The sequence below is a fragment of the Orbicella faveolata genome, unplaced genomic scaffold (assembly GCF_042242905.1).
Source record: "Orbicella faveolata isolate gen_17 unplaced genomic scaffold, um_ofav_v1 contig_47, whole genome shotgun sequence".
In the NCBI taxonomy this organism is placed as follows: Eukaryota; Metazoa; Cnidaria; class Anthozoa; order Scleractinia; family Merulinidae; genus Orbicella; species Orbicella faveolata.
The window spans coordinates 18157613-18177576 of NW_028301577.1; the positions used below are offsets into that span (position 1 = coordinate 18157613).

At 38.9% G+C, this 19964-nt stretch overlaps 1 protein-coding gene across 1 annotated transcript; it reads left to right on the forward strand.

The window, feature by feature from the left end:
• The first annotated feature begins 784 nt into the window (after window positions 1-784).
• LOC110041647 (2-(3-amino-3-carboxypropyl)histidine synthase subunit 1-like) lies at window positions 785-19749 on the forward strand. Its single transcript, XM_089280282.1, has 12 exons — window positions 785-993; window positions 1340-1425; window positions 2892-2961; window positions 6073-6136; window positions 11584-11705; window positions 12814-12968; window positions 13388-13506; window positions 15265-15333; window positions 16413-16569; window positions 17350-17450; window positions 18416-18494; window positions 19203-19749. Exons 1-12 carry the CDS (start codon window positions 870-872, stop codon window positions 19476-19478), a joined length of 1422 nt encoding a protein of 473 aa, XP_089136408.1. The 5' UTR covers window positions 785-869; the 3' UTR covers window positions 19479-19749.
• The last annotated feature ends 215 nt before the right edge of the window (window positions 19750-19964 follow it).

Consider the following 19964-nt stretch of genomic DNA (forward strand, 5'->3'; position numbering starts at 1 on the left):
AGTGAGAAAGTAAAGGCAATTGTAAGACATTCATGCTTGTAGCAGAAGAGTCTTCTCAGAGCTGGCCAACCAACACTGAGAAATGCCAGGACATTGACACAAAATGACAACAGGGCAAGTGCTGACAACAGTGAAACGGATGAAAGTGACAATGATGAGTATGACAGTGATGCCATTGACTCTGGGGAAGAAGATGACTCAAGTGACGTCATTCTTGCATTCATCAATTCAGATGAGGAAGATGCCAATGAGAGGCCAAATGCCACACGCTCAGGGCGAGCCATAACTAGGAGATCCGAAATTGACTTCTCTTTCTTTTGATTTGTTTTTTAAACAACAGCTCTCTGTAGTATAGGGATTGTAAATATTGCCTTCGTAGTGAGCACAATAACGTGAAGTAGGGGGATAATAGAGAAATATTAAAAAAGTTGAAATCTAAATATTGTTTGTTCAATTTTTTTTTTGGGGGGGGTCATCCCAAAAAATTACCGCTGTAAGGGGGGGGGCATGTGAAAAAATTGGTAAGCTGAGGGGGGGTCATGTGATTTTTAAATGGTGCTTCCCAAATCCCACCAGCCCCCCCTCCCTCATAAAAAATGAACGGTCCCTAGGTAGCAACTTTTGAAATTTAGGTAGCAACGTTTTGGATTTTGGGCAACTTTTTAAACAACTTTTTGTCATTTCAGTGGGCAACTTTCCAGCATTTTACGAGCACAATCGGGGTACGTCTAGTTGTCCCTAGGAGAGCGTTTACGAGGGATTTATGGATCGAGGTTTACCCTGGCGTTGAGGTAACCTGTGAGGAAGAAGTATATCTTCGGAATCTTACATGCAGTGAGACTCAGAATGGTCAGCGGAAAAGAAACAGCATGGCGGAAGTAACGGGGGAAAATAAGGAAACGAGTTTAACCCGTGTTTCTGCCAAGAGCAGCAACAGAAGAAGATTTGTTGGAACTAAGTCCCATCCTGGTCAGAAAACAGACAAACTTGCAGGTAAATTTTGATTTTTTTCCCCTAGAAACCCCGTACGTGCATATAGTCACGATTCTCACGTCATTGACATGGAGGTCATGTTAACTTAATAATTGTAAAACCTAAACCTTTACATATATGAAATGTAAACAGTTGAAATGGTGAAAGTATTAGAATTTAATGTTGAAAATTAAAGGGATAACAGGCCCACGTAGTCTCATCTCACATCCTGATGTACTATTAAAGAAGATGTTTCCATATGGGCATTGGGACATTCCATTTTTTTATTCGCACCCCTCACCCCCACCATGTTATCATCTGATCTGCTGTTTCTTTTTTTCCTTTGGAAACTACTATCGTTGTTCAGAGGTTGGTGCAAATTCCCGACGAGTTGTGCGACAAATTCCCGATGAGATACTTCACAATTCAGAGCTACAGGATGCTGTTAGGCAGGTGAAGAATATTTGGAGCATTTCCTTTGCTTATAATTTTTTTAAACCAAGTGGAAATTTACATGGTTTTGGTACCTCTTAGGGTGTTCAGTCTCAAAAGGTCCACAGCGGGAGCTTTTGCAGTACAAAAAGCTCCTCTTAGGGTGTTGAACTAAAAAAAATATGACGTGAGATAATGTGTTGTTTTAGGATTGGCACTTCTTAGTGGTGAAAAAAGTTCACAAAACAGGATCTTGGTGCCCCTTAGGGATTCTTATTCTTGTTTATACTGACCTTCATGTTACTGGGCAATCGACATAGTTCTCAAAGTGACTTTTCCTATTGGGCAATTCCAGAAAATATCCATACCCAACCACAGACAGCTTCCATGTTTTAACCCCCCCTTGCCTTCGGAAATTCCAGAATGCGTTACTCCACCCCCTGATGCCCTCAGAATTCCATAATCGAGAACTCCCCCTCCCCTTCGGAATTTCCGCTTCTTTTGGAAGTACATTTTCGACTTGGCAATGCCTATAGGAACAAACGAACATGAATTTATGCCTCCTCAAGGCTGTGATCTAGCAGCGCCAGGCAACAAGCTTTACTCCTAAGCAACAAGAAAAACCTTCCGCGAGTGGCCAGGCTGTGCAAACTCCTTTTTAAGTCTGAATTTGGCTATAAAAATAAACGCCAGTTATGGTAATTTTCCTCCTCTTTGTTTTCTTTTGTTGTTTTGACATTTACAAAGCAAAATAGCTCAAATTCAGACTGTTAAAATCTTTCGGCGGTCAAAAATACCATTGAGTCTTCGATCTGGCAGGCGTTCCTTGGAAGTGAGGGACTGGTGCAAGTTTTTTGCCATTCATCGGACGGGAGATGGGAGTAACAAGAAATTTGCAAGCGTTAAGTACATAGTAAGATACAATTTCAGATTTTATTCATGTGACAAGAAATTCATCAAGGTAAATGTGAAACCCACGTTTTACCGTTTACTTCTATAAGTTATGAGTGTAAACACGTGTCTGATCAATCGATGCTTGTCTTCTGCTTCTGTGGTCATATGTTCGTGGTTTATTTACGAACTACAAAAGTCCACAACAATAGCGTTTTCAAGGAACCCACTCTACTCTGTTTACTCCAGAAATCCCACCAGTGAAATCCCCCCATGCCTTCAGATTTCTAATCGTAAATACCCCCATGCCCTCAGAATTCCATAATCATAAACTCCCCCTCCCCTTCGGAAATCCTAAGAGCCGTCCGTGGTATAGGTATTGATATTTTCTGGAATCGCCCATTAAAAGCTTCATAAAAATGTGCATTACTTCAATTCATGCTACAGAATCCATGGTAAAATCCTGGTATGTTGGTATATTGACCACTATGGCCTAAGTTCGGACTTAGTGTTATGCGTAAGTTGAAGAATGTAGATGTGTCAATCAGTCATGTATAAATCAGTCTTACCTGTATGACTGTCTTTGTTTACCACAGTTACCTCCCAACTACAATTTTGAAATTTTTAAGACTGTGTGGAGGATCAAAGAAACAAACTCTAAAAGAGGTAAATAAATTCTGAGGTATCTGTTAGATAAGTCATTATTTGGCGTGTACATGTATAGACCTCAATGTTCATACAACTACTCAAGTACTGAGGGTTGTTGGCAACCAAAACTGAGAATTTTATGTAACTAGTGAGTACTCAGTTTTGATCATGGTTTCTCAGTATTACTCATATTTACGGCCTGACAAGTAAGAAATGATGATGATGATGACAATGAATATGATTATGATGCTTGATTTGAAATTTGTTAAATAGCATACATAGTTAATTCAAAGAGAATTGCCATCAGATGAAATATTTTGTGCTTATTAAAAATGATTCTTCATCGTACAATACAGAGTATACAGAAGCCTGTGATTATTTCATTAACTGGAACTGTGCCATGTACATTTGAAGAAGCTAGTCATAAAAGGGGATAAGTGACGATTTTGGTTGCTTTTCTTTTTTCTTGCTCCAAATTAGCTGAAGTTTTGCATGTGGTCTTCAATGTAATAGAAAAACGTTGTTCTGTATTTTTGTCGCTGGTTTTTGCTTTGTTTTCGAGTTAAAACGTAGGCAAAAAACTTGGCTTTTCCTAGCCATGTCTTTAGGAGTTCATTTGTTGAACAGCAAACAGGCAGACTGTTTATAGTGTATGAAGTCAAAACCAAATCCCACAGCATATAGAGCGGAAATCTGGGAACGGATTGTTTACACCGGTTATTGTGACGTGAACACAACACGTGAATCGATCGAGCGTCAAATGAAATGCCATCAAACAAAAAAGAGATGTGCCGCATTAGAGCTCTGTCAACTAATATCTTAAGCATTGTTTTAAAGTACCTTGTATGCCTGCCTGGTGATTGAGAGGCATCATAAAGCCTCGATAAACCCGTAAGTCATCAGCACGTTTTAAAGAATCAAAACGTGTTCTGAAACTTCGAAGGCAGCTGATATACCATAATTGTGTTATCGGCGTTCGAAGTCAGATCGAGCCAGGTAGCAAAGTCCAAGAGCAGTTCTTGCCCAAGAAAAATACCCTCTGGTGAGTTGTGGCCCATTTGCCAAGCATTGCTAGCGTCAAAGTTTGGAAAGCGAGAACTGGTTTTAGACTTATAAAATTTGTCTTGTATTGACCGCCATGTTTTCCCGCGCACGAGGTGTAAAGACCCTTCCCGGCATGCATTGCAATTATGTTCTGTGGACGTTTCTCAAACTGCTAACTAGATTTAAACATAATAATGGCCAGCAAGTGGCGATCGATTGTAACAGATCTGTGATCCAGTTTGCGTTGATTTTATTTCAAATCGGCATGACTTGTAGTGTTTTGAGCTTCTGGGATCAGGGGACATGCAGATGTATGGAGACCCGTACGTTGCGCAGAAGGGTTAATCTGTTAATCTGTCAGCCCTATTTATAGAGCGTTTTCACATGGAGTCATCGAATTCTTAAATCCAAAACTAAACAGCCACCAAAGTTGTTATCCTCATCAGGCATAAGAGGTACCAGCGCATTTTGAACTTGGAAGTTATGGCAGTGCGTGACATAAAGCTACGATCGCGTTTGTCGAAAACTATGTTTTAGCTCGTGATTTTTTAGCCATTTAAGATGTTGCCGTATTTGGAAAAGTGCTTATTGAAATGTTTATTTGTTTCATTTTATTTTTATTTACACCTTTTTTTGACCTGAAATCAATATTTTTGAGCTTATACGTTGCGTGAAATTACCATTTTCAGGAGCCCATCATGGGCTCCTACCATTTTGCCGTTTTCTAAGTGAAACCAACATCCTTGCCGTCACGCGTTAACGTCAAATCAACATTTTAACCTATTTAGACTTGAAATCAACATCATTGAACTTATGCGCTGCGTGAAATTACCATTTTGCTGTTTTCTAAGTGAAATTAACATCCTTGCCGTCATGCGTTAATGCGAAATTAACATTTTAACCTGTTTAGACTTGAAATCAACATCATTGAGCTTATGCGCTGCGTGAACTTGACATTTTGCTGGTTTCTAAGTGAAACCAACATCCTTGCTGTCACGCGTTAACGTGAAATCAACATTTTAACCTATTTAGACCTGAAATCAACATCATTAAGCTTATGCGTTGCGTGAAATTGACATTTTGCTGGTTTCTAAGTGAAACCAACATCCTTGCTGTCACGCATTAACGTGAAATCAACATTTAAACCTTTTTTGACCTAAAATCAACATTTTTGAGCTTATACGTTGCGTGGAATTGACATTTTGCTGGTTTCTAAGAGAAATCAACCTCCTTGCTGTCACGCGTTAACGTGAAATCAACATTTTAACCTATTTAGACCTGAAATCAACATCATTAAGCTTATGCGTTGCGTGAAATTGACATTTTGCTTGTTTCTAAGTGAAATCAACCTCCTTGCCGTCACGCGTTAACGTGAAATCAACATTTAAACCTTCTTTGACCTAAAATTAACATTTTTGAGCTTATACGTTGCGTGAAATTGACATTTTGCTGCTTTCTAAGTGAGACAAAGTCCCCACGGTCGCGGCAGGCCGATCCTTTGTTATGATAAACCGAGGCGAGACTTCGACTTATAACAAAGGCTTGGCTTGGTTATTATAACAAAGGATCGGCTCTGTTTATCATAACAAAGGCCCGGCTTCATTTATTTGCAGCCTCGGCGGGAAAAGGGCGTTAGGTATTTTAATCAAAAGTGAACTTTGACGAAAACGTTCCAAATTTCGCATAGAGTTTTGTTTAGGTATGTTTAGCAATGTCCCGTAGTTTTTCCGCTAAACTTTGCTTCGTTTTCAGGATATTGCATATGCAAAAAACCACTTGGTTTTCCTAGCGGCGTTGTTATAAAGCGAAGCAAAAACCAGCGGCAAAAATACAGGAACACGTTTTTCTATTACATTGAAGACCACATGCAAAAATTCAGCTAATTTGGAGCAAGAAAAAAGAAAAGCAACCAAAATCGTCACTTATCCCCTTTTATGACTAGCTTCTTCATTTATAAGATTATCCACAATGTTTACAGAGATTTAGTGTTGCATGATTATTGCTTTTTTATAGCTAATGATCTATATTTACAATTTACACATCAACACAATTTACAAGTCAACCTGTTTTGTTTTGTTCACATAGTGGCATTACAGTTCCCTGAAGGACTTCTCCTGTTTGCTTGCACTATAGCAGACATTTTGGAAAGGTAAACTGAACCAGTGCAAGCTAATATTGTTGTTGTTTATTTAACATATAAAGAAGCCTAAGCCATGTATTACACTGTGATAAAACACAACAGGCATTTGAGAACACGAGGGAAATGTAGAAAACATGTTGCAGGCAAGTGTTTTCCACATCTCTCGAGTGTTCTCAAATGTCCAAAGTGTTTTATCACAGTGTAATACACGGCTTGGGCTTCTTCATTTGCTTTATATAGAAGTAATGTGGTGAAAAACAATAAAACACACCAGGGATGGCGCTAGGATTTTTCAGTCTGGGTCCAGGGACCCATATATCTGGCCAAATATGGGTCCCTAGCTTTTTTTGTGGGTCCAAATAATTATCTTGACAGCCCTCCAAAAGAAAACTTGTTGCTTTTCAAATGAATAGCAAATAAACCATTTAATTCCAATTACAAATATTTCAACTTAGACACATTGACATTTCATAATGAAACAAGGGGCAACTGAAAGATGGGCACAGGGACACTAAGGCTTCTCTATTTTCTGCGACGACGCTGCTCTTTGAAGATTTCTTTTGCCCTCGCATTGTCACTCGCTGCTTTAAAACGCTGCTGTTGTTGCAAAACCTTAGCTGTACTTCTATGATCAACCTGTTGCATGTGCTGTACAAGTGCAGATCTTTGGAAATTTTGGCATCCAGTCGTGAACGTGTTCTTCTTTCCAGCTTTTAAACAATCCTTACAAAGCATTAATAAATCACCTCCGGTACCTCTGGTCTGGAGCCAATGAAATTCCTTCAGCCATTTATCCAAAAATTTGCCCTGCCTACCACCGGTTGTCATTATCACTTGAATACGCAACATGTGTTTCTTCGAGCGAGAAATCAATTCAAAATGGCGGATGCTTATGCAAGTGTCCCGGATGTGTAATTGTTACCAGTCTCCAACTCTGCTAAATCCAATATGGCAACCACGATTTTCTGACCTTTTCGATTCGTTCTTAAAGTTTCTTTGTTTCTCAAACAACAGAATCTAACTGACCTGTCAAGGCTAATGCGATAAGTCTTCCAAGTAGCCTGTTGTGTCCTGGGACGCATTAAAATTTTAAAAATGCATTTTTCAGGATTTTTTGCGTAAAAATGCACGGTTTCTGTGTTAACGTGATCCCTGCACACTTATCTATGTTTTATTTAACAAATAAAGAAGCCTCAACTGTGCTCTGTTCTGTCATAAAGCACGCAGGAAGTGATAGAGCACGAAAGAAGTGTAGGGGAAAACACGAGACGAAGTCGAGTGTTTTTCCCCACTTCTTGAGTGCTCTACCGCTTCCTAAGTGCTTTACAACGGAACAGAGCACAGTCAAGGCTTCTTTATTTGTCTTATGATAAAGAATCCAATAATATCCCCACGCATTCTGCTGAATTTTCAAGCCAAACTTTATTTTCCAAGTGGCATCAGCTGTACTCTGTTCTCTGATAAAGCACGCTAAAATAAGCCAATCACAATCCTTGACAGAATTGTTCAAGTAATTTGATTGGCTAACAAAGCGACAACTGTCAATCACAAACTGGACTTCATCTAAGCTTTCAGTTTCGAGTAGTTTCGAGCGGCTTTTGAGAGAAGAACAATGCCTTCAAAGTTTGCTTTTTAGTTAATTTTCAAATAAGAATCTAAAGGCAGGTAAAGGTTTGTCAGTTCAGAGGAATCCGGCCATATTGTGGCTCATGAAAATGTGCACTTTTCCAATGGAGATTACGAAACCAGAAGCTCAAAGCTTGCGCATGAAAATGCAAAATGTTGAGTTGAATTTGAAAGGAGCTACACTTATTTACGGCTTGCAGCTGCTTGCAGCAAGATCGCCCGAACTAGCGTAAAAGGTAGACAGACTAAGAGGAGAATACCAGAGCTAGCTTTGAGCTGACCACTGATCGGTTCACTTCGCTGAGATGACCAGAGAGCAAGCGTTACTACAGTGCATGTAAGTGTTGTTTTGAGCAATTGAGCATTTTTACAAAAATAAAGCTTCTCATCATAAACAGAGACAGCTCAGTTGTTGTATTCTGTCATTGTTTTACTTTTTAAGTATAATCCAACTTCGTAACAAATATAATGTCTTTTATCGAAGCACTGGTTAGGTTGAGAATTTGTTTATTTTGCTACGTGTTTTGTCTGCGGGAGTCTAGCAAAACTTGTTATTTTAGTACAGTTTTCACACTACTGTTGCTAACAATGGTCTCTGTGAGCCATATTTACTGTAGACATAGAGCTCGTTTCCATTGCATTTGTCTGAATCACAGGGGATGTTTAATTTGGGTCAAATTTGTCAAAATTCCGAAGCAAACATTTGAAAGCCAGCTTACTGTTATCAACCTGTGCTCAACCCATGCTCTGCTCTCTGATAAAGCACGCTATTTCAGCCAATCAGAGTGCGCGTTATATGGAAACTTTATTATAAACTCTGATAAAACATGGGTTTTTGACCAATCAGAGCATGTGCAGGGTCCTATCTATATTATATTTATATCTATTGCTATTAATAGTGATTAACCTGTAATTTAAGTTAAGTCTACATACGAGTCAAGTGGCTCATCAGGCCAGAGCTTAACCCGGTTTCAGTTGCATGAAGCGACTAGGAATATTTCTACTCCCCCCTGGTGGGATGCTAGTCCATTGCAGGGTTACCCCCAGAATTAAATTCACCAATACCCATTTATATATACCTGGGTGGAGAGAGGCACCATAAGAGTTAAGTGTCTTGCCCAAGAACACAACACAATGTCCCTGGTCAGGGCTCAAACGTAGACCGCTGGCTCCGGAGTCGAGCGCACCAACCATGAGGTTCTTATTGATGCAAAAGAGATCATGAGTCATGTCTGTCAATAACTTTTGCCCCATTATGGTCAATTGACAGTAGCTTATCAGCAGCAAAGTAAGGCACTCATTCATTTGCATTGTATAAGTGAACTATTACCTCATAGAGTGGATTACTCCCTTAAGGGGGCTCTCCAAGCCAACTCATTATTGAGTGGCCCGAGCAAAAGCTCTAATTTCTGGGTAACCTGAAAACACTGACCCCCGGTCTGCGGACCCCCACTATGGACCGGGTCCGCAGACTACCTGTGGACCGGTCCATGGACTCCCCCTACGGACCCCCTCTACGGAACACCCCCCAAAATATGACAAAAATAATAAATAAATAAATACTTCAGTTACAGGTTGTCTAATGGATTACTCATGACAGTGAAATTTCAAAAGTTACATTGTGCAAATGAAACAGACCTGGATTCACATATTGTTTCCTTTGCTGTGGCCATAAAGTATACGAAAGACATGTACAGGGAAGCCTCCAGTAAGCCTCAAAATTTGTGTTCTTTCTCCTCTGCCATTTTGTTCAGCCCATTCTCCCATGGGTTTGTGAACTCGTTCCAGGCTTCACAATTTGCTCAGCAGAATAACAGATACAACCAAGAATAAACAGCCTGAAAATATATCTTCCATAGCCAGATTGAGCCACGAATGGAAGATAAGAACTTTCCTTCTTACCATCGGCATGTCCTTATGCTGAAAATAGCTGTTAGGCATTTTTTTTTTGAGAGGGGGGATGGGGTGTTAAAAACCCAAGTCTGTTACATTTGCACAGTGTAACACTCGAAAAATCACGAACACGAGTCTGAATCTATTGGACAACCCATAAGTGAAATCTTTATTTATTATTGCTGCGGAACGAGCGTAGCAAACGAGCAGCAACATAATCAGGATTTAAGAAGAATATGTAGAAGGGAGCACAAATTCTCGAATTCATCGCTTTTTACCAGAATGCATTGCATTTAACCAGGGTGCACTGCGCCACTTTTTACTAAAGTGCATTGCGCCACGATCAACACGAAGATGTGACTCCATCTTTTCGCGTAGGTTCCAGTGAGAAAGGTTTAATAGTAGTTATGTTTTGCTCTGATTTACCTGTATTTTAAAACGATGTGAAGGAGATCGTGCTTGACTTTTACAAATCTTCCTTTTGTTCTTAATGTAGTATGTGAAAGTTTGTAAGTCTCGACGATCAATTGTGACATCTTAATTTTAAACTTAGTATGTCATTTCTTAGCAGTCTCGCCTCCTTGGTCGAATTCTTAAGTGAAGAGAAATCGTCGTTACTAAAGCTTGTAGAATGATTAAAACAAACGAAAACCGTAGAACACGCTAATTTCATAGATGCTGTGATCTATTCCTTTTCATCCAAACATGAATTTAAGTTAAAGTTTTAGCATTTTCACACATCGCGATGCACGCATCCTCGACACAGTCTGTCAACATTCTAGAGATATTTAATGCATACAAGTACATAATCTATAAGTTAGATTTCTGCTCCAACAATTTCCACATCTTTCGGTTTTCACAATCTGGTAAAGGGGAGGTTGATGTGTGTCGTTTTCTGTCCGAAAAAAGTTCAGATCACTATGTGCTTTTTTATCCCGGCCCTTGTTACAGCTCACCATCGATGCGTCATCATGCATGAAGTTGATGCATACAGGGACAGATTTTAAGTTACACACCACGATTTGACACTACTTTAAGAATTGATGCATTCAAGGACAGATTTTAAGTTACACACCACGATTTGACACTACTTCAGTTAAGAAATAAAGGTTATAGTAAATCTTGGAACACGCAGATAGATGAATTACTGCGTTAAATATGTCACTATCAACAGAATGTCCCACAGCAGTACTATCTTTTAGATACCCTAATTTTTACACTATTTTAGGGTGGTCCGTAGAGGGGGTCCGTAGGGTAGTCTGTGAACCTGGTCCGTTGTGGGGGTCCGTGGACCGGGGATCACTGTTTTCAGGTTACCCCTAATTTCTCCATTTAATGAATCCCTTGAAACCAGCCAACCTGTTAAAATGGTCAGATTTTTGTCACCCATCAATTGCCAAATTAATGTGGCTCCTCTATAATCATTTTTAGCCTTCACACCTGAGTACATGTATTATTAATAATGTACTTTCTCAAACTCATTAATAATTCATCAAATTTAAACAAAGGAAATCATGACGGTGACTGTGTTTGGATATCTGATCTTAATTAGCAACAATTTTTATGATTTTGTTTCTCCATTTTCTCCTTAGTTTTAGTTTCGATTGAGAAGATATATCAAACACTCAAGACAGCGTTTGACCACATTTCCAAACACCTGAAAGTTCGTCAAAAATACTCCGCTATATGTTTTACATATTTTCAACTTTTTTCTCAGTGTTTCAAAATGCAGTCAAACACGGTCTTTTGTGTTTGATATATTACTACAAATTCCTTTCAGTAAAACTGTTGATCAGTTGTACCTGGTATGTTCTGTGTCTTAGTGCTGGCATGAGAAAAATCTTGACTCTTGTGACACATATTCTCTTCTCCGGCCTTAACAATCAAAGTCATCTAAAGCTTACCACCATAAATTACTAATGGCATGATTGTGTCAGATTCACAGGCTGTGATACGGTTATCATGGGAGATGTCACATATGGTGCATGCTGTGTTGATGACTTCACTGCTAGGGCACTAGGATGTGACCTCATGGTCCATTATGGTCATAGTTGCTTGGGTGAGGCCTATAGTTGTAGTTCTAATTTATTTGTGTTATTCACCAGGGGTGGCCTAGGAAATCTTGGGTCCCTGAAAGTTTTGATTTAATCTTGAAATCTTGGAAGGGGTGGAAAATAATACCTAGAAAGTCTTTGGTCTCTGAAACTTGATTTGATCTCAAAATTTTGGAAGCATTTAAGTAAGTAAGTAAGTTTATTGTGTATATACACTTAGCTTTTGTGAGAAAACTCACCAGCTAGTTTGCAGGCATAACACAGAAAGCCAAAATAAAAGAACTAAAATTGAGAAAATACCTTCAACAAATAACTAAGAGGATATAAGTGTAAAATTTAAGATTGAAATCTATTTACATAGGTTGGACTAGATAGAACTTGTTCATAAAATTAGTCGTGAAGATTTATTTTTCTGTGTTTCTTTCATATCACAGTCTAAAATTGCTTGTCTTGAGCAGTCTCAGATTTTTAAACAAGGGTCTCGGTGTCTCGGTTAGTCTCAGATTTTTCCATTCATCACTCTATAAGGCAATGACTGGTATGATGATGTAATATGAATTGCAGCAAATTCAAACAGTCCTCCCACATGGAAGGAATGACTCTGGTCATCTGATTGAATACATGTACAAACTGATGAGGAAATTACTACTGAGTTGCAAACTTATTCTTACAAAGTCTTGGTATGGGTTTGTTGGATATAAAATGCAAAATTTAACATTTTTTTGTGTGTGTGTTTAACAGTTGACATAGACATATAGCAATTTTTCCTGGACAATTCTGTCCCAGGGGGAAAGGTGCTATGAGATAAACCCCACGTGAAGCGCCAACCTGTGAGACAAGGCCAGACCACAACACTGAGAACTTTGTGCCCTACTCTTTGCGTTAAGTTTGTGGGTTCTTTAACATCCCCTGCTAACCACTGCCCATGTAACACTGAAGATGCAGGAGATGGGGCCGTCGATTTATAGTCCTTATCCGAGAATACTAGTTAGAATAGGTACATGTATGTAGTACCCTTAGTGCTCCTACTAGGGATAAGACAAGGTGTAAGCTAGCATTAGATAAAAATGTAATAAATAGTATAGTTAAAAATATTTTTTTCTCTCTTCACAGTTCCAATTGACTCTACAAAAGGAATCAAGATGTTATATGTATTTGTGGACATCAAACTGGATGCCAGCCATTTCGTAGACACAGTTAGGTATAACTTTGAAGCTGGGACATCATTGGCGATAGTGAGCACGATACAATTTGTGGCAACTCTTCAGGTATGTCAACTGTTAGATTTGATTGTATGAATCAGTCGTTTAACATTTTAGAAAATTGGTGGCTGTGAATTCCTTCTGGCATTTTGGAATGAAAATCAAACTGTATTCACACAAGTTGAAATTTTGTGTTGCTCCAGAAAAATATCCATACCCTGCCCATGAAGGGTTATTGGGTTTGAAAACCCCACCCTCCCCCCCCCCCCCCCAACCCTTTACTCAGAAGATCACTGTCCTTTTGGCCTCCCCCTTCCAATCTCCTGTTAATGGTACTTGTGTGGATATTTTCTAGAACCACACATTCAGCGCCCTTTAAATTCCATTTTTCCATTTGAATGCAAAGCTGCATGCTCGTTCATACAGAATTTCAGTGATGCTTTTCTTGATTAAGTGTAATCATTCTTTTTGTGTTGATCATGCAGGCCGTGTATAAAGATTTGTGTAAAGACTACAAGGTGGAGATTCCACAGTGTAAGCCCTTGTCACCTGGAGAGATTCTTGGCTGTACAGCTCCTAGAATAAAAGACAAAGATGCTTTCATGTAAGATTTTGAGGAGAATCTTCACATTTCTGGCTTGAAATTCAAAGGGCTGTGCAAGTTGCACTGTAAGCCTTATTACTGTGCTTTTCAATAACATGTGGACTCTGAAATTCAAAGCTCAACCGACAAATGTGTTTTTCGCTACCGTCAATCAAATGTTCGGCGGCTCCTCCCAGCTTCAGACTATGTTGTCTGAACTGTGCTCAACGATTCGATTTGATCATCGCACACTCGGCAGTAGTCAGAAGCTGGAAAGAGCCGCCGAATATTTGATTGACGGTAGCGAAAGACGCATTCGTCGGTTGAACTTTGAATTTTAGAGTCCGCATGTTATTGAAAGGCTTAGTAACATTTATCAACTGAAATACAAATTTTATAGAAGTACAGTTTACAGCTGTACAGTCAAACTCATAACCATTCATTTGCCTAGAATTAACAACATTCCAAGATTGTTTCAAGTGACTTGCATGGGTTTCACTTAACAAAATCAGCAGAAGGGTTATTTCTCAAATTCCAATTTGATCCTTGAATGCACGGACATTTCTGAACGAGTTCTGTGAACTCCTTGGTGCTCCGTGGGTAAACAAATTACATTTACATTTACATTTACATTTACATTACATTTACAAAAATTACATTTTACATTTATCTGAACTCCTTTACGAGAAAACTTTCCTCTAGATGGTCAAACCAGTTGGAATGGGCAAAATCGTCCTCATAGCCAGTCGATTTTCCCCGATGTCCGACCCTTAATGAAACCCCTGGCCTGTACTCCTCAAGTTGTTTTGCATTCTTCAATATAATTACATGTAGCAATGATTGTGAGACTCCCCAGATTCCCTTCAAATGCAGTTCTGTACATTTTGTAGTAGTTTTAACATTTATTATTGCATGTTAAGAATTTTAAGAAAACGACAAAACGTTTGAGTGTATAAAACATGTTTTAACAGAAACTTCCGTCATCCTCAATTAATTCAAGTGCATGTTCCATTTCCTTGTACCACATTGATGAACTTTTTATGCATGATCCGAGAAACGTTGCCAATTGCTGTCAGTGCTACAAACAGACATACCAAGCAAGTCACGTTCAAACTGTTGAAAATGTGGTTAAAAAAGAAAAAAAGATCTGTACAATGTTCAAACCTTCACTTTAGAAGCAATAATTATTTTTCTCCCATGATAGCGAAACAGCTCTCTGGGTTTCCAGCTAGGACAATGTACATTACACTGACATTACTTGCCAAAAATGTTAATTTCGAGCCCAAAAAGTGTCCGAAAATAAAATCGTTGGAAATTTTCAAGCTTCTGAAATATTAACAGAACAATGTAAAACTTTGAAGTAGTTCCAAAGTGCTAAGTTTCCTTTATTCTGGGATTTATGGAGTGAACTCTAGTTGAGACACGACTTGACATACGTAGCGGCTTGATAGAATTTGTGTTATTTTCTTGTCGGTTTATCTGTAAAACCTTGACAGTGCAGTAAAACTAACATCTTTTGATGTTTTTTCAGTCTAATTCGTGTTTTGTATCCGTAAATTTGCGGTAGCTAAGTGTCCTAAATTTTTGTCTGAAATTTGTCCGAAATGAGATAAAAAGTGTCCGAAAATAAAACGTCCAACATTTTGTGCAAGTAATGTAGGTCATACATTTATCGTGAGGTTCCCAAGCTTTGTGACCTGCAAATTTCCATTTTCTGTGGCCTGCTGACCCAGATGTTAGGTTATTGAAGCCACTGACCAGTATTCTTCATCGTTTTAGTTATCTTGGAGATGGAAGGTTTCATCTGGAAGCTGTAATGATTGCTAACCCGTCTATACCAGCGTACAGGTACGAAACTTAAAAATAGTCAAGGAGTAGTGCCATGCCACATTTGGTTGCTCCAGATGGTATTTCTTTAAAAAAAAAAAAAAAAAAAAAGAATTCAAGATAAATTATTCTAACTCATATCTTCAATTTAAAAGTACAAGAGGTAGAATTTTCTGATGACATCTCAATGAACAAATGAACAAAGATGACTCTTAAAATAGTCAGTAGCTTAGCAGTGTGCGGTTGTTAACAAAATGATGGTCGCCTCTTTGCGTTTTCGAAGTGTCTGTGAAGAGGATTTAGATAAGTGTTTGAACAACTAGTATATGTTTACACTAAAACAATTAGATTATTCGCTCTCGATTTCTATGCAAGATGGAAATCTCGAGGTCATAATATAATATAAAGTATAGCCGTGTACTGTCGAATCGCTAGGGAAGTCCGGCCTGTAATTACTGTGTATTGCAAAGAATTGGTTGGGAGGGAGGGGGGAGGGGAAGGGGAAGGGGGAGGCGGAGGCGAAGGGGAAGGGGGAGGCGGGAGGGAGGGTTGCTGGACTAGCATTCCATCAAGTAACAATAACAATACTCCTGCAATGGTCTATCCATGCTACAGACTGAAAAAGGAATGATGAAGAACCCAAGGCTTGTTTGGCTTGTCAACAGAACGTTGTGTCATTCACAGGGTTGCCAGAGGTTAGGAAATGGCCAGGGAAAAATAAAATTCTTCAAGGTCAGGGAAAAGTCTGGGAATTTTATTCTGAGGCAGGAAAATCGACATTTTGAAGAAAAGTCAGGGGTAATTGAAATAATTTAATACGGCTGATTTAATACCATTGAAGGCTGGAAGAAACATTTGGGGTCACTTTCCTAAAAGAAGAAGGAAAATTTGTTGAAAACTCATCCGTCTTAATGAACGAGTAGAAATTAGGGCGGCTGTACGTTCACGCTAGAAGCCGCTACTATATCTGACATTTTGTGTTTTTTTGATCAGGGAAATTTTAATATTTTTATCAGGGACAAGTCAGGGAATTTTGAAAAGGATGTCTGCGGCAACCATGCATTCATCATTGCATGATAATGTTTATTCCCGTTTCACAGGTACGATCCATACAGTAAAGTATTTTCCAGAGAATATTACGATATTGAAGCCATGTTTAAAGCTAGAAAAGAAGCCATAAGTACCGCATCAAAGGCCAGGAAATTTGGACTTATTCTCAGCACATTAGGGAGACAAGGGAGTCCAAAGGTGTTAGAGGTACAGTAGTGACCAGTAGTTCCTTTATTTTAAGAGGCTTTGTGGTTATGTTTTGCAAATATTCTGTTTGTTTAAGTTTTTCATATGTGAAGTTTTTACACCTAATCGTACTTTTTTTGTACACTTCGGCAGCATATCGGGCGAGTTTCTTCGAGCCCTGGTTCGTATTTTGGCGAGACCACACGAGTCTGATATGCCGCCGAAGTGTACCAAAAAGGTACGATTAGGTATTTACTGTACCGAAATTTTCGGTCAAGTGATTATGATATCGCAGCCGCATCAAGTCAGTGACTTGATATCGCAAGATATCAGGACAGTAGACGCGGCTTCTGATTGGCTAATTGCGAATTTGGGTTACGTAAAAGATTAAATTACATTTTAAGTAGCTACAACCTCTGGGCGTATTGCTCGCCAACTTAAACTGGAATAAAATATTATTAACAGAAAATGTACCGATGTCAATAAATGTGTTTCCGGAAAAGTGCGTATTTCAAATGAACTCGCGCATGTTTAATACGAATTGAATGGGGCAATTTTCAAAAATAAAGCACATTAAGGGGAATGAAATGGCAATGTTTCTCCGTAAAGGAATTTAATGTGAATGTTAAAAAGAAAGTACTTTTTGCGATGAAAACAGAGACAGGGTCAGAGCGCTTATTATGGAGGTGTTAAGAAGCCTACAAGAATAAAGATTAACTTGTTAACTTTTTAACGTTTGAAACCCCTAAACAAAGAAGGCATTTCTAACTAAATTATTTATTATACGATTGTCATTTTCAGAATTTGGAACAGAGGTTTATCAAGGCAGGACTTGAGTATGTGATTGTGTTGATGTCTGAAATTTTCCCGGATAAACTTCGTTTGTTTGAAGATGTTGATGCGTAAGTTTCTTTTAGTGTTGAATTGTCGAATTATTTATCTACATAGAGGACAGTTGCTGTTGATTCTTGCACTAGCCACAGTCGTAACAGAGATGAAGGTAATAGAGGACCATTTTTTCAGTCAGGAACACAATTGTAGTTTTCAGCGAATCTTCGTTGAGGTAGCCGAAGGTTTTGCGATTCTTCTTTTCCAATTGGGCAATAGCGCGAGTATTTGACCGATTTTACGTCGACTTAACGTCATGAGGTGAAGTTCGTAACTAGGTAACACTTTGATGAACACCCCGTCAGGGGTACTCAAGGGAACACAAGACAGAGAGGTGCTAATGTGTGTTTTGAGCCAGACAGCAAAACGCTTCATTGGCCTATTTCTTCAATTACAGTGTAGGTGCATTAGGCAAAGGTAACTATCTTTTCTGTTACTCTGACCAAACCCCTGTTATTTCCTTAATTACACAGCTCCTTCCCTGTGAAGTTACTTCTTTACCACTTAAATGTTTGTCGGTAGAATAGCTTTTCACAGAGCTGTTGCGCAATCATTTCGTATCCATTTATCAGAATTTCCTCTTGTTTACCAACCCGACCAAAGTGCAGAACCTAACAGTGCAACCTGTTCTACCAAGAGAAAATGAGGGGAAAATGAGTCGCTCATTTTCTCTTGGTGGTACTCATGAAAATAGTTATAGTTACGTAGCAGCTCAGTCACGGTATCTGGGTTATTTTGGCTATGTACAAAATTACCTTTAAATTGAAGAAAAACTGAAAAAAGTAGTTTACTAAGATAGAAAAACACCAAAGAGATAATAACAAACCATAAAGGAACAAGGATGGTTAAGGATGGAGACGATTAACACGGATTGCAAACGACGAACTTTTCAGGATGTGCAAACCGTGACGTAGCTCCTTAAGATAATCAAGCCATCGTTACTTAATGGAACTAATCTTCCATCTTATCATTTTAACAGATGGGTACAGGTGGCATGTCCACGACTGTCCATCGATTGGGGTTACGCTTTTCCTAAACCTCTCCTGTCACCTTACGAGGTAAATCAACCGTTTGTTTTTTTTAATTACTTTGCTCTCCGATTTTATAAGTTCAACTTACGATTAACGTCTCGTTACCAGCAATTACATTTTCGTAGCCCATTACTCACTGCCACTATGGGCACACCTTGACAGTGAGACCCAAGTAGGTGACTGGACGAGCAGTCGCCATCTTGGATTGCAGTTCATGTCTTAAGCTTGTTTCTGAGAAGCGCGTGACAGAAGGTGACGTGACGTTAATATGTTTATTGATTTTTCTTACTGACCAATCCAAATGTAAGTAGTAGGAAAAATTGTTATGTCGGCCGCTTGGGAAGATGACGACACTGGCGGTTGAAGTGGATGACTGACAGAGGTTCTTGTTTGCAGTCTGTTTCCGACAACAACTTGACGATTTATCTAGATCAAAGCTCAGCTTGTGGTACAAGTTGTGCTGCTACGAACTAAAGAAGGCTCAATGTTGACTTAAATAATCTGATTCGAATTTCACAAGTTGACGGTTTGAGTGTTTCGATGGAAAAAATTTGGAAAATCAGGCAAAGAATTCTCGCTTTTCAGGCGATGAAAGTGAAAATAAATTCTGCAGAGAATGAAAATACATTGTGGAAATGCATTGTACGTGTACTAGCAAATTCTCAGAAGGAAATCTGTAGCAATTTGTATTAAGGAGTACCCGCTCTGACTAAGAGTTTTATGTCGACCCAACAGGCGTCAGTTGTACTTGAAGAGATTGAATGGCAACGGGATTATCCAATGGATTTCTACGCAAATGTCAGCTTGGGTCCGTGGACCGTGAATAATGAAAATAACAGACAGGTGTCTATAAGTAGGAGGAGAAAGAACTTACACACTGAAAAACTATCCTCAGAAAATATACACTCAAACATGGATAACAAAGATGGCTGTGGCGGACAAAGCACCGAATGTTGTGGAAAATGCCATCAAGAGAACCTACATAAGTTGAACAAGGTTGACGTGAGTTAACAAGAACGCACGCAGAATGATTCGAACGACAGAAGACAGCATTCCAAATAGCAGAGATCTAACTCGCGTGCAAGCTGCAACATAAAAGGGCTGTTGAAATATTTCAACGAAATAATATCTCGTCTGTAATTCTACAATTATACAAGCTGCTACCAGCGTATTGTAAAATATATCGTGAAAAAAGAGTCAAAATGGCAATGGCTAAACGAACGTTCACCCACAGCAATTTCCCAGGAACTGCAAATGAAAAATAAAATGTATGCAATCGTAACTGTACCAGATTCATACTTATTATAATCATATGGTAGAGCGAGGTTGAAAACGAAACCACCTCTTGGGCTTTGATTAAGTGCAAACAAATATGCGACAGCTCAAATTCAGACTTCTTTTCTTCTTACGGGCGTACCCTTAAAAGATCAATTTCCCCTGATATATACATTACCATTTTCCTCTTTATCCCCTGGTCCATGATTCTCCTCAGTATTC

What these genes read in the sequence shown, in the direction of transcription:
- LOC110041647 (XM_089280282.1), top strand. Translation starts at nt 870, where the DNA reads ATGGCGGAAGTAACGGGGGAAAATAAGGAAACGAGTTTAACCCGTGTT. An exon ending in AATTTGTGGCAACTCTTCAG is followed by an intron (nt 12,969 to 13,387) that starts GTATGTCAACTG and finishes TTGATCATGCAG; the next exon opens with GCCGTGTATAAAGATTTGTG. An exon ending in AAAGACAAAGATGCTTTCAT is followed by an intron (nt 13,507 to 15,264) that starts GTAAGATTTTGA and finishes TCATCGTTTTAG; the next exon opens with TTATCTTGGAGATGGAAGGT.